This window comes from Diadema antillarum, unplaced genomic scaffold (genome assembly GCF_040938485.1).
Source record: "Diadema antillarum isolate AM-2024a unplaced genomic scaffold, OU_Dant_1.0 seq00000838_RagTag, whole genome shotgun sequence".
Classification (NCBI taxonomy): domain Eukaryota; kingdom Metazoa; phylum Echinodermata; class Echinoidea; order Diadematoida; family Diadematidae; genus Diadema; species Diadema antillarum.
Window position 1 is genome coordinate 154,969 of NW_027271714.1, and position 15,221 is coordinate 170,189.

At 37.6% G+C, this 15,221-nt stretch overlaps 1 protein-coding gene across 1 annotated transcript; it reads left to right on the forward strand.

The window, feature by feature from the left end:
- Positions 1-1,590: 1,590 nt before the first annotated feature.
- Positions 1,591-10,848, forward strand: LOC139740150 (arylsulfatase B-like). Its single transcript, XM_071650739.1, has 7 exons — positions 1,591-1,867; positions 2,596-2,782; positions 3,344-3,519; positions 4,234-4,441; positions 5,720-5,969; positions 8,435-8,622; positions 10,583-10,848. Exons 1-7 carry the CDS (start codon positions 1,604-1,606, stop codon positions 10,846-10,848), a joined length of 1,539 nt encoding a protein of 512 aa, XP_071506840.1. The 5' UTR covers positions 1,591-1,603.
- The last annotated feature ends 4,373 nt before the right edge of the window (positions 10,849-15,221 follow it).

A 15,221-nucleotide genomic window follows, 5' to 3' on the forward strand; every position in this document is an offset into this window, starting at 1 on the left:
AGAGATGATGTGGGAATGAAAAAAGACAAATTAAATTCTAGGTGGCATTGGCATTGCTATAAATTGCACAGATGCCCACAAATTGAAATTAAGTGCATCTGATCTGTGTTTTACCTTCGCCAAGGGAGGAGGTTATGTTTTCGTTACCGTTGCCACGTTGGTTTGTTGGTTTCATGGTTTGTTTGTTTGTTTGTCCGTGGGCAAAATAACTCAAAAAGTTTTGCACGGATTTAGATGAATGAAACTCGCAGGAAAGGTTAAGAATGACACAAGGAACAGATGATTGAATTTTGGTAGTGATCTGGAAATTTTTATGGATTTTATGAAGGATTTTCGATATTTTACCAGGTAGGGTCAATTAAAGAGAATTAACAGATAGAGGTCTAATGAACTTGGAAGTTCAAGCTGTGCATTTCTGAGGTTTTCATTCGCGTACTAAAGTGCGTGCTCTAGTTTCTGCTGGGACGAGGAGCGCTGCACTGCTGAGGCACTGAGGGTTTATGATGTAACAGAGGCTTCTACATGTGTATATTGGGAAATCAGGCGATTTTTCAGTGTGTGATCTCTGTGGAAGAGCAAGATCATCGGTGCAAAGTAGCTGCTTGGCGGAGGTCTGCGCCCTGAGAGTGTTTTCTAATTTTTTTTTTTTTTTTTTTTTAAAGGTGTCCATATAAAATTGTGCCTCAGCAAGAGAATTTCCAATATCTATTGAACTCATAAAATCAAAATTATGTCCACTCTGGTGGAGCAGTAACCTCGGGGCACTATAACGCTTCACGTTTGGGCCGGTGCAGGGGATTTCAAACATGATGATTAACTTGGTAATTATGACAAATAAGTGCACTTCCAGCTATCTCAGAGAGCTTTCAAATATTTTGATTTACTTTAAGTAGCGATTCTATTATTGGGAAAAGAATACGGCATGTACCAGTGCTGTAGATTATCTATTCATTTTGAAAGTGAAAGTAGAAAATTGAGCTTTCATTTGTTGAGCATGTTTAGCCTGTTTAACTCTTTATGTGCCACGTTCGCACGTCCGACTCAGTCGACGGCGTGCCAACTTCGCATATTCTGCTCAACAAACAAAGCCGCCAAAACCGATCGATAAATCGCTAATTCCACGGCACAATCAAAGCGTTTCTCGCGCTTTTGTTCCTCTCACATATGGCTTGCATTCTATGTGGTGAATGACTATCAAGCGATGTTCCCATTCAACTAGATTTTGCATGTACACTTTAAGTTTCTGTTACTATTTTATGTGCAAAAGTCATTCCTTTCCAGTAATGTAGCAACTGGTAATTCGAAAGAAAAATTGAAAATATAATTGTTATACATTGTATATAGAAGCAAAGTTTGGCATTCCTCTCTAACTTTGCTCACTATTATGTCCAGCTTAGCAGAAATTTGTAGAAGTTATACAGATTGGAAAAACAGAATTCTTTCTCTAAGCATGACTATCTTCCGTGTTTCAGAATAACGTGCCACACAGGGGGTTTCCACCATGGCACATAAAGAGTTCAAGCACACACTTTATACAGTCCTGATTGAGGACTGATGTTAATCATTCTGTCTGTCTTTCTGCCAGAACAGGTTTCAGGACACGATGTATTCCATCTCATCCTCATTACTCCTCTGCTGCTCCGTACTGCTACTATGTCTCGCTTCAATTCATTGCGCACCAACGAGACCGAACATCGTCTTCATCCTGGCAGACGATTATGGTTACCATGACATCGGTTACCATGGCTCAGAGATCAAAACTCCCAATCTGGATAAGCTGGCTGCTGAGGGTGTAAAACTTGAGAACTACTATGTGCAGCCAATTTGCACACCAACAAGGAGCCAGTTGATGAGTGGGAAATACCAGGTTTGGGAAAGCCTCATTATCAGTAAAGAAACAAATATGATAACAAAATGTTTAAAAAGCACACATACACCCAAACACACACACACACACACACACACACACAACTAACCTTACTTGTTTCCTTGTGAAATGTCCTCAGTTTAGCTGATGACACATATTGAGGTTAGTTATTACCACTACCATTTTATTGTGATCCACAGTGCATGCACATTGACTCAATCATGCCATTCTATAACTGGATACTAGATTTGTTCTACATTATTGAAGAGAAATGCATTGCAAGTTTGAATTCTCTTGATAAACAGGTAAATTAGCCAAAAGTTTAGAAAGGAGATTGGCAACTAATAAGGAAAGAAACAGCCATAAATTAACATGTAGAATCTCAATTGCAGACTTGTGGCCCAAGTCCCACCTAAAGGAAGATGTGCAAATCCTAAGTAAAGATATGTTTCTTGCTTTCTTTGTTCTTTTTTTTTATCAGCGAACATATCTTTTGTGTTTCTTAACATGAAATGCCCATAAGAAAGAGTTAGTTGTCTGAGAGTTGTAAAATACTTGTTTGTGCCATAGATTTTTCAAGTAAATCTGTCTTACAATTGATTTCAACTCAATAAAAAAAGGCTTGTATGGATTAGCTATAATGAGTATGATGTGAATTTGAACTTTATACTATGATAGATTAATTCTGTCTTGTTTTGCTATTTTGTTTTTACTGATTTCAAATTCAGATTCACACAGGGTTACAGCATAGCATCATATGGTCACCCCAGCCAAGCTGCCTTCCTGTGGAGGACCCCACCCTAGCTGACCAGCTCCTGAAGGTAGGGTACGCTACACACATCGTGGGCAAGTGGCATCTTGGCTTCTACAAGAAGGCCTGCTGGCCCACCAGGAGGGGCTTCCAAACATTCTTTGGTGAGACAAACATCCCCTTGGGTTTCAGGGTTCAAACCCCAAAATATGGCACTAGTGTCCCTGAGTAAATTGCTTTTTAACCATTGCCTCCGAATTTCAGTAATTTCCATAGATTCAATGTTTGGCACTTAACTCTGTTGGCATTAGCAATGAGTTCATATTATACACAACACTTTAATAAAATTTTGTTGGATATCGGGATTACTTGCCCCCTAAAAACACTCCTATCTTTCTTTAGACTAAGGACTTTCTGTCTTCCCAGTATGTGAATTTGCCAATCTACATTGCACGTGAGGTTAACCCCAAAAGAGAAATATCACCAAATGGATAGTTATTTGATTTAGTTGTTGTATTTAGGACTGCTACTAGGATCCATGCTGGCTTTGGGGACACAATAAGAATCCATGAAAATGAAGAAAATTCAAACCTCAAGAATCCATCTACAAGGTATTTTTAATAGCGAGGCCACCAAACTGTGCTCTGTCGTAGATCCTGTCTACCAGTAATTCCTAAACTGATCAATGAGCTCAAACACCAGACATGCTCTTTGTTCACATCCAGGCTACCTCACAGGTTCAGAAGATTACTACAAACACACTCACCCATCCAACGGCTGGAATGGTAAGGACCTCCGAGATGGCGAGACGGAAGTGGAAGATGAATACAAGGGAAAATATTCTACTCACATCTTTGCCAAGAGAGCGGAGGAAATTATCCACAACCATGATGCTACTCAGGTATACATAAAAGATTTAAGCTTACCTTCTGAGTCACTTTCCCCTCTTCTCTTTTGTTTTATTTTATAGCCATTTGGCACTTAGATATCTGCAACTTTCAACCCAGCTTTTCAATGTTTGCTTATCATGGGGGTTTGCTTCCCAGTCACTTGCATGTTTCTCTGTTGGTAATCTCATAAATTTAATTGTTGGCGTTGCCTCTCGAACTCATGTAGGTATGCATTGCATGATCTTGATCAGACTTAACTTAATTTCATTACATGCACAACAAATCCATGATCAATGCAAGTGGTTTTATTGAATTAAGTTGCTTTTTTTTAATCATGCAATAATATGTAGGCCTATTGCTTCTTATAAGGGCCAAATATTGTTAATGACAGAGCATTGCTTGTTTGACAAAGTAAAAAAAAAAGATATCATGTCTGTTGTGTGACATCGATTCCCCATGACCAATTTCAGAGTTATGTTGCACAATTGTAAATGTGCACAAAGCAAATGATATTCAGAGGGCCCAATGTACATGAATGTGTGACAGACAGTTTAGATCAAAATGAATGACATTTACAACAGGAAATACAAAATTTACAGAAACAGATGTGCACTCCTCCAACCACTTGATGGTTAGGTGTGAGTTGCTGCAGAAATGTTATTCTTGTTCTTAGCCAATACTTTATTTTTTTATTTACGTGAGTATTTGTTTTCTTTTCCCTCCAGCCATTGTTTTTGTACATCCCTTTTCAAGCTGTCCATAGCCCACTCCAAGTCCCTGTCTCGTACACAGAGCAGTACAGCTTCATTCAGAACAAGGCAAGACGGCAGTACGCTGGAATGGTGTCCTGCATGGATGAAGCTGTGGGAAATATCACACAAGCCTTGAAAAAGACTAAACTGTGGGATGATACAGTCCTCATATTTTCCACAGGTATACCAAATATCAGGCCTTGTCTTTTTTTATGGAGGGAGGGGGATTGTGAATGGAGTGGAAGAACTGTTTCCTTTCAGTTATTCAGTTGAGGAATCACATCATAGGTCATATATATAAGTTCATTTTCAGTTCATTTCAGTTCAAGCCATTTTGGATAAAGCATCTTAAAAAGCTTCCACAATTGCGCACTTTACGGTTAGACAAAGGTATGAAATATGAACATATTGAAGAATAATGAAGCCAAGATATGCTTGAAAGGTGCAAGATTGAGCAGGAATTTACATTTTGAACATCATTTGCTGTGACAGTAATATGTGGGGGGGTCATCCAACGAGACCCATACCCACAAGTCATATGACCCATGATTTTGACACTTAAAAAAAAGGTCCATGAGTCATACAGCCCATGAGTTGGACACGAGGCAAATAAGGCCCGTGGGTCGACACTGGGTAAAAACAGCCCAAGAGTTCGAAATGTGTCAGTCTCTTGGGCCTTATTTGCGTAGTGTCAATTTCATGGGCTGTATGATTCGTTGGTGTCGGTCTCGTCTAGGCTGATTAGTAATACAAAGTGATCCTTTTTTTTTTAATTTGAGTTTTTGATGATCTGCTCTTAGAAATTTCTCTGCTTTCATGAAATGTGATATACATGTAATTATGAGCATTAGGAATTGGCCTATTGTTTTACATGCCTACTGTCTTACACACATGGATGCATCTGAATTTCAGAACCGATACTAGTATATTTTTTCAACTACATTGTATGTTTGTCATATGACTGACTGCTTTAAAATTTCTTTGTTTTCTAGGCTTTGGAAATAGAGTATGTCAAATCATATACAGAAAAGCCTACCATTTCTATGCAAGGTTATTGGAAATAGAACCTTAAGAATTATGGAATTTTAAAAAGCTTACCATACCTGTTCAGGGATATTGGAAGTAATTTAAGAAAACAAATACGTTATTGGAAAGTCTACTATTCTGTTCAAGATAATTGTAAATAATAAAATCAAAAAATATATAATATATTATTAGAAAGCCTTTCATTTCTGTGCAAGGTTATTGGGAGTAAAAATGAAAAATTATATATTATTGGAAAGTATTCTGTAGAGGAGTATTGCACTTATTATTGGAGAGCTTAGAGGCACTATTTACCAGTTGAAGATGAAACAAGTATAGTCGCCTATGTCTTAATCTCTATTTCCATGTCTTGATCTCTGTAGTCACCTGTCTTAATCTCTATTTCCATGTCTTCTCCCATTGCATCTCAACCAAGATAATGGAGGACAAATTCTTTCAGGAGGAAACAACTGGCCCCTTCGGGGTTGGAAGAAATCCCTGTGGGAAGGGGGTGTACATGGGGTGGGGTTCGTCGCCAGCCCCCTCCTGGACCCATCAGTGAGAGGTACAGTCAGCAAGGAGCTAATCCATGTCAGTGATTGGTATCCCACACTGGTGCAGGGCGTGGCAGGGGGTACAGTCAACAGCTCCGCCCTAGATGGATACAACGTCTGGAATGCGATCAGGTTGGTATTTCCTGTGTGACAGATTTGAGAAGCAAACTGCCAATATTGTTCCATTCATTACTAATCTCTGCCATTCTTTTACTCATACTCATTGTGAAAAAACAAATTATGAAAATGGATGTCCAGGTGTAACCATGGAGTTGATGACTGGTGTAGGATTTGTGTTTTGTGTCATAAGATGAGTCTAATGCAGATGTTACATTGGGTAAGACATTGTAGCTGCTGTACTTTATACACCAGCCATAACACCATCATGTTTGTGTCATGTGAGTCTAATGCAGATGTTTTCTTTGGTTTAGAAGTTGTACTACTTAACACCATAACACCTTTGTGTTTCATGTCATATGAGTCTATTTAAATGCAGATGTTTACATTGGGTAAGAAGTTGCAACTACATAAAATCATAGCACCATAAATTTCCAGTCCATTTCCAAATGACCATGCTATAAAATTAGATGTAAATAATGCTCCGTTTCATAGTTTATTTGAAGAATATGTTGTACGACCAACTCAAAGAAAATATCATGTGACCATGCATCACAAAACGAACAAAAAGTCGCACCCCCTGATTTTACATGAGGACTCAAAAATGGTGAAACTCGTCAACCAAGTCAGTTTTGAGTTTTTCATATTTTCTGAAAGAGCTATTCTTCTTTTACACTATTCCTAAGTATGGGATCATAAAATGAATGGGAAAGTGTGTTTTCAGCAGTTTTTCTACAACCTCTTTGTGTAAGATGGTGAGATCAGGTATGTCTTAGAGGCCCCTTTATATTTCTTAAAAATCCTTTGCACATTCTTCACTTTCAACTCTAATATTTTTTGAAAGAATAATGCTACTGCTTTGAAAGTTGGCAGTAATCATGGACAGAATGTGTTAATAGAGCATACTTAATTTCAGCTTAATCCAATAATCCCTTTATTGTTGTTGCTCCAGTGGTTTACATCCTGTTTTTTGTCCCATTCATCGCACAGCTAGCACGGTTTGGTGAAGCCTAAGCACTTGAATAGACCATGTACTTCAGAGCCTCTTTTCTCAGTTCACACTTTTCCAGAGTGCATGCTTTTTTTCCAATATTTAGATAGCTTAGGAGTTGAATGAGAGTCCATATGAATTGAGTTATACAAAATTTTAAAGCTTACAGTCTGTTCTTTCAGAATCTGCCCTTAACTAAAAATCCATGTCGGGAGACTTTTTGTTGGTTTTGTGATGCAGGGTCACATATACAGGTGAAAGCGATATTTTAATTTAAGACCAACATTTCATGGCTGTCCATATCTTTTCTTGAATATATCTACACCTATTCTCATTACAAATTACCAAAGCATTGAATTACTATCAACTTGAGTTGATATATTCCAAGAAAGATGAAAACGACAACAATTGACTACAGAGTACTCTTTATCAAATATCAACAAAGCATGAGCAAGTTATCAACTCGGAAGTTTTTTCCTGCATTTGATTTTGTTTTTATTTGTAATTTTTAGCAAAGATTTATTATGTTTCACATTTATAAAACAAGTGTCGTGGATAGGTGGTACGTTAGGGGGCTGTGATGATGTGGTGATAGACCCCAGGACTCAAATGAATGAGTGGACGCAGGATTGTAGTTCACTTGACTTTATTGGTGTCAGTAAATCGACACACAAAAAAGAAAACCCTGCAAGAAACAGGAAACAATCATAAGTTTGTATTCAACATCTCATTTCTTAATAAATTGATCCCCCCTCTTTTTGCAATGCAAGAGCACTTCCCAAAATGTGAAAACTATATGTATATATGGTGCTAAATCTACAAATGTAATTACTTTCTATGCAGATCAAGATATAAGCTATGATGCAATACACAATAAATTGTCTTCAACACTCGTGGACTCACTATCCACACAATTACGGGTGTATCTCGAATATCCAAACTTCCCAGGATATCCACAAAACTCTATAACTCGTTCATCGCCCAATACATGAACTAGTATTGTATCAATGAACTCTAATCAGCCACCATCTAAGCTCGCATGTACCATCTAAACATGCACAATAAAACTAGTAGTCTTCAATAAAGTATTTTCATCACTTTCTCAATTTCCATTTCCCGTCACAAGCAACCACTTGTTGCCCGATGAATATCAAACTGGACACTTGCTTGACAAATGTTTAATTGGAAGACATCTACTCATAGAATATTGTCTTTAACCCATTGAGGACGAGTCCTGAGTATACTCGGGTGGGTGTCTATGGGAAATGCATGTTGTAGCAAAATCAAACTGTCCTCAGTTGGTTAAAGGAAAGGAAATTTATGTTGGATGACTTCTCTAAGTAAAAGGAGCTACACTGTAAGTTGGATATGAAATATCATTATTTTGTGTAAAATCCAGACGTTCTAGGTATGAAAACCCATGTACACTTTTGTAGATTTACGTCGAAAGGCAGTACCTCTTTCATATTCTCATTCTGCTTTCTTCCAGGACTGGGTCTGCATCTCCCCGCCACGAACTCCTACACAACATCGATCCTCTTAGATATTCGCCATCTAATTCTGTCGCAGCATGCAAGGAGGCCAATGATGCATCACTAATCCTCCCAAGCAAGTTCAACCAGTCCATCAGGGCGGCCATCCGTTACAAAGACTGGAAGTTGATCACCGGTCAGCCAGGTATGCGGTCTCTTCTTCACATTCTGTGTCAGGGTGTGTCTTATGGATACCCACATACTGACCATTGCTGGTTACCTTGGATGAACCACAAAGTGCCAACATTATTCTCCGGCTTCCGGGAGTCAGGAGTGCATGTGCAGGAGTTGAACAAACCCCGTGCTATGTTTTGCACCCTCTTCTCTGCAGAGGGGTGCGGTCGTAATTTGGCAAAAAGGTGTATGTCTGAAAAATATCATGTTTTTGGTTTTTATCATTTGGGGGTTTTCGATGCCGAAATTTTCATGTGACCAACTTTCGTAAGTCATCAAGCCTTTGTTTCCGAGGTATTTTGGGCTATCTCTGTATCATTTTGTCAGTTTTCCTGCTTTTGATTTGGCTAAAAGGTGTATCTCTACACATACACCTTTTTGCCAAATTAAATGCACGATTTCTCACGGTGTATGTGAAGATACACCTTTTTGCCAAAATAGCGTGGGTTGCAGTCCCTGTAAATGTGATTTGGCAAAAATGTGTAAGTCTCTAAAAGTGCTAATTCTGAAGTATTTTTTAAAATTTGATGCAAGAAAATTATCAGGAAATGAAATTTGAAGTGTATACTAAATCCTGGAATTAAATCCCTGAGCACTGCACAGTTTAGATGGCTTCTACGGTCAAGGAAACTGCCAAAACTTTAAAGTCGATTTTCTCAGCTTTGTAGTCGCTGTAAAACGGCAGACATACACCTTTTTGTCAGAACACGACCGAGTGGGTTCATTGACATCAATACTTTCTGGACATTGCAGCATCACATACTCTTTTCCAACGTATGATCTTTGACATGCATGAATTTTTACTCTCTCGATCACATAGGGGGATTCCATTTCATGTCCTATATCATATTCCTTACTCCCTCAACCCATTATGTGCCAAGATACGTAACTTAAAGGGAAGGTACAGTATTGGTGGAGATGAGAATTGGGCTTTTAACTTTTTGCGAGATACCAAGAAAACACTTATAATATAGTACAGAGCATACCACTTTAAGAGGAATTCAAAGTTTATTTGATGAAAATCGGGTTTGGAATGCCTGAAACATCCAAACACAAAGTATAACAAAGTGCTCGTAATAAAGTGTTGGTCCCACACTTTATTAGAATCGCTCTTTTTGGATATCTCAGCCATTTCAAAACCAATTTTCATCAAATGAACGTTGAATTCCTCATAGAATAACATGCTCTTTCATATTTCACGAGAGGTTTCTCATTATTTCACAGAAAAATGTTAGAAACCTGAAATTAGGTCTCAACCAAAACTGTACGATCCCTTTAACTTGCCAAACTTTTTTCCAGCAGCATCCAGTTCCTGTGATGTCAACTGATATACGGGAACCTGGTATATCAGGTTCCCAAAATGTAGACAAGAGTGTCTGTATTCATGGCCTGAATTCATATGCATGATATGCTGACCAGGAAAATGACTTTGATTGAATGATTAGTATTTCTTCTGTCAATATAAATATGTTCTTTTTCTGTACCAAACTGTGTGTATTTCTATCTAATTTATCTTTTTCAAACATAGTAGTGCACTTGTTTTGATAGAAAACTTGTATGAAGACGTGTGTAACCATCAAGGCTGAGCTCGCTACATAATAAATGATGTAGGCTTGACTTTTGCTGACCCCATTTGCGTGCCCTTATGGTGTATAACTAAGAGTTTGTGAGACCACCAGCACACACTCTATTCATACCTCGCATTTGATCGATATTTTGCATTGTTCAATTGCAAATGTAGTCGACCTTCGAAAGGGGATACACTTAAAGCTTAACTGCTTTCGCTAAGGTTTTTCATTTCTGATATATTCATACTGACTAAATACTAGACCTTTCAACAATGCAGAGATTTCATTTCTCACCTAACTTGGTAAGGTCTCTTCATCTGTTAAAACAATTCTTACATGATATTTCCAACACTTGTCTGGCAGGCAATGGGAGCTGGATTCCAACCCCAGACTCGGGTCTACACCCCTTCCACCCAGTCACGCCCCCTGGCAAGGACCTCTGGCTCTTTAACATCAAGGACGACCCCACGGAGAAGACTGACCTGTCCGATCAAAACCACGAGATGGTGGCGTTCCTCTTGGACCGGCTCCAGGTCTACTACTGGTCTTCCGTTCCCGTTAACTACCCGAAGTGTGACCCCAACGCTAACCCAGCTCTCCATAACGACACATGGACTAACTGGGAATGAATGCAGAGACTCCAACTCTCCTGTTTTCAATGGGAGATCTCCCGCCGAAAACCCATTTTTGCAAAATCTCCCGTTCTCCCGCTTGAGATTTAATTTCTCCCGCCCTGGCTCTGTGTCTCCCGTTGGAAAGGATTTCTTACTTATTGCTATTGTATGTTCAAAAAAATAAGCCTTAGATAGCACCAGAGAGCATCTAGAACCCTATAGAAACTTCGCGCTTCGCACACATCAACTTGGAGGCTCCCGTTTGCTAGGGGTTTCAGGCGGGAGAATCTCCCGATCAGAAGGTGCGTTGGGTTGGAGTCTCTGTGAATGTGAAGTATTTGTACCCTCTAAAAATTGTGTCTTCACCAATATCCTAACTATTCTAACTATTAATGTGAAGTGATATCAAACTTATGCAGATTGTCAATCAATCTCATTCACTGCCAAGTACGTAGTACGTGTACATATTTTTGCTTTGCTTTAGCCCACCATATAGTCATTGTTATTAATGAAATGCAATACTGTGCCATGCTTTCCCATACTTCTACTTCTGTTTTTATTATATATATATATATATATATATATATATATATGAATATATATATATATATATAGATTATATACTGCAAGAGGCTGAAAAATAACAGGCAATGAAGTACAGACACTTTGGCATTTCTACTTATTATCTGTTTGTTTATGTGTTGTTGTTGTTGTTGTTGTTGTTACGTCATGTTTACTGAGCAGAGATCGACACTCACAAGTGATCCTGGCCTTTTAGTCTTTATAATGTGTATGAATTTTGCAAAAAGTCATAGTTTGCCAGGATGATTCTTCAGGGTGAAATGTCTCAGGATGAGTAATGTGTGCTTTACATTATAAGTTGTCCTACAGTGCTATTAGAAAGACATAAGACAGAAACACCAAGAAGGTGATGATCACATTATACTTTTTAGTGCTTTCTACAAATTTATGATGATACCACATTCCTACAATGCATCAAAATTGTTGTGTTGAGTTTTGTTTTGTTTTGTTTTGTTTTGTTTTGTTTTGTTTTTGTTTGGGGCATTGTATTTGTCAGCACATCGTTAGGTCTAGGAGGTCAAGACTAATATGTATTACAGATTGAAGATGGTGAGAAGGAATGGAAATTAACAACTTACTTATTTACTTAATATAAAGATCTTATTGCTGATGTTAGTCAATGGGGGAGAAATACTTGCATTAGATAGAGCCCTGCAGGTATAAAATGTTGAGGAAACAATGGCACTTACAATCACTGAACAAAGTTTGTGAATGGTTGATTTTAGAAAGTTGGATTTAGAAGATAAGAAATGGCAGGAGACACTATGGAGGAAGTCATGAATATTCATCAGTATATACATGTTTAAAATTACATATTCATGAGATGAATCCTTGATTTTGATTGGTTGAAATTGAGGGCATAAATTAGCAATGACCTTCATCTGTTCAAAAATAGTCCTAAGCTGGCGCCATATAGTACCTAATGTGCCCCATAGTACTAAACGGCTTTCATTTTGGTATGTAGCGGTACATATGTACATGCACAGGAAAATGCTAGGCTTCCATAGAACGAGAGGTGACCTTTGTCCGATGCAAGCACAGTGCAAATATTAAAGGAACGGTATAGTATTGGTGGAGATGAGGATTGGGCTTTTAATTTTTTGTGAGATACCAAGAAACCACTTATGAAATTATACAGAGCATACCATTCTAAGAGGAATTCAAAGTTTGTCAGATGAGAATCTGCTTTGGAATGGGTGAGACATCCAAAAACAAAGTAAAATTAAGAAGAATTAGAATTGCTCTGTTTTGGATATTTCAGCCTTTTCAAAACCAATTTTCATCAGATAAATGTAGAATCCCTCTTGGAATTACATGCTCTTTCATATTTCATAAGAGTTTTCTCATTAACTCACAAAAAAATGTTAGAAACCTGAAGTTATGTCTCTACCAAAAGTGTACGATCCCTTTAAGGGCAGCGCAGTTGATATTTTGTTCAGAATGTATTGGTGTGTAAATTGGCCCGCACGGAATCTAACTTCTATGCTATGAACCTTAGAGCAAACTCCTTGTGTCCCAGCATGGAGGTGATATCCTACAGGGCAACTTATATCAACGATGCCGCAAAAAGCATTTCATATCTTGGCCCTGTTTCCTAAAGCTGTTCACAAAGTTACGCATGACCTTGCGAACGACTGGACTATGAAGTGCCAGTGTGTGTGCCCATTTTTTTTTCCTTACATTTTAACAAAGTACAACTGTATGTCACTCACCTCCATTGGGACAAAACTACACTTTCAACTAAAAATGTGTGTTAAAATGTAGGAATAATCATTATCATCTGCAAATTTCAACTTTAGCTATTGAAATAGACAATGATTAGGAAACCCACTCGGCTTGCCATATGTAAGTCATTTGTAAAGTCATGCGCAACTTTACAACAGCTTTATGAAACAGGACCCTGTATACACTGTACATGTATTATGTCATTTCCAGTGGTATGCAGGATCTCTGTTTTTTCCTTGACCAAACTTTGACAATCTGATGTAGTCATACTAACTATGTCATAGCAGACAATGTTTCTCTTATACCTCGCTACATACTCAGCAATTTTCACTTGATGGGAAGTTCATGTATAAGTTTTATTTTGATGAATACAGAAATAAAGCAAGACAAAGGTAAATTCATGACGATCAGAGAAAACATGAGAATTTTATATCATTTTGAATTTTTACAATGTTTTTTTTCTTGCAGTAAACTAGTAGTCACAGTTGCATATAAAGAGTGTGATCACAAGGCAAGTTAATGAAATGTTTGTGATTAAAGCTGCTAAACAGGAAAAAAAATCATATGAAAATATGGAATATTTCATGCTCTAACTTCAACACTATTTCTATTTATGTTACAAATAAGCTATCACTATGATTTTATTTTGCTCTATTTGCATAATGATGAACTTCAAAATGTTCCAAAATTGGCATTGAACTGTTCTTTTTTTATTGTAATAAAACTCTGGATCATTATGCAGATCTGATGAGCGGAAGAAATCGTGCTGTCACAAATCTCCCAAGTTCTTTCAGTTTCACGCAAGTTTCATAAACTTTACTACCTGACATGGAATCAAGAAAACAGAACTACATCAGTCTTTCCCATCGATCTAAATCTAAGGTTGTGGCAATTCAATGTGATAATTTTGTGTAGGGAGGGGGTTTAAATTTGTGAATCATAAAGATTTCATGATTTATGCCAATCAAGTGGAGAGTTGTGACATGATTTTCTATTGCCCTGTCCAATTTGTAGATTAATTATTAATTATGCAGCCACACTTTAACTTATGATTGGTTGTGGAAAATTTTGTTTCAGTAGACTTACGAATTCTATGACTTTGCTTGATATCCGATTGTGAAGAAAATAGAACTGTTGTTTTTTTCTATTGTTCTCATCAAAGTTAAATGACACACTTCAATGCAGTTCCCGCTGTATAGAGAGACTATTTCACCGTTAAAGTACAGTACTAGATGTACATTTGATTCTAAAATCTTCTAACATCAAGGCTGAAGTTTCACCATTTTCTTTTTTTTTTTCTTAAACAGCAGAACCATACATGTACCAAGAAGACTGTTTTGAACAGTGTGTGTATGTGTGAAATGTCTTTATATTGGGAGAAAATAAAGAAATCCAGATGGATATTTTTATTATATAGTAAATTAAAATGATGTGTCTTTTTCTTTCTTTCTTTCTTTCTTTCTTTCTTTCTTTCTTTCTTTTTTTTTTTTGGGGGGGGGGGACATGTCTCAATCTTGGTGCAGTACTAGTTCTCTCAAGATCAAGTGGGGAATACGTGTATTTTCTGAATAAAGTTACTTCTACTACACTGGTACACTGTCAATGACATCAATAAAACTTGATGTGGATGTACGATTGTTTTCTTCACATCCATTTGATGTGACTGACGGTAGATTCAGAGTACGAAAATTTGGGAAAAAACATTTGAAAGATAAAGGCAAGAACGCCGTATGAGCCTACGTCCACACCATTTGGTTTTCCAGATGGAAATGAAAACGCAAGGTCAATTTAGGGATGTATTTGTTGTTTTTTTTGTTTTTTTTTGTTTTTTTTTCTTATTCTGAAGTTTGGTACGTTTTCGGTCTTTGTTTATGTGTGTGTGTGGGGGGGGGGGGTGGGAGGGGTGGGTGAGTGACATTCTACCAAAATTAAGCATCTTCCAATTTTGAGCATACAGTTTTTGTAACGTGTAGATCATGAAACGAAATGCAAAAGCAGAATAAAAGGTGGAGCTTGAGAGTTATATAGGCCTAGTGAAGAAAGGGGTTGTCACTAACCACAGACAATACTTGCCCTCTTCA

Excerpts from the sequence above, each read along its gene's own strand:
- LOC139740150 (XM_071650739.1), top strand. The coding sequence starts at position 1,604 with ATGTATTCCATCTCATCCTCATTACTCCTCTGCTGCTCCGTACTGCTA. Across the intron at positions 1,868-2,595 it reads TGATGAGTGGGAAATACCAG|ATTCACACAGGGTTACAGCA; the intron begins GTTTGGGAAAGC and ends TTTCAAATTCAG. Across the intron at positions 5,970-8,434 it reads AACGTCTGGAATGCGATCAG|GACTGGGTCTGCATCTCCCC; the intron begins GTTGGTATTTCC and ends GCTTTCTTCCAG.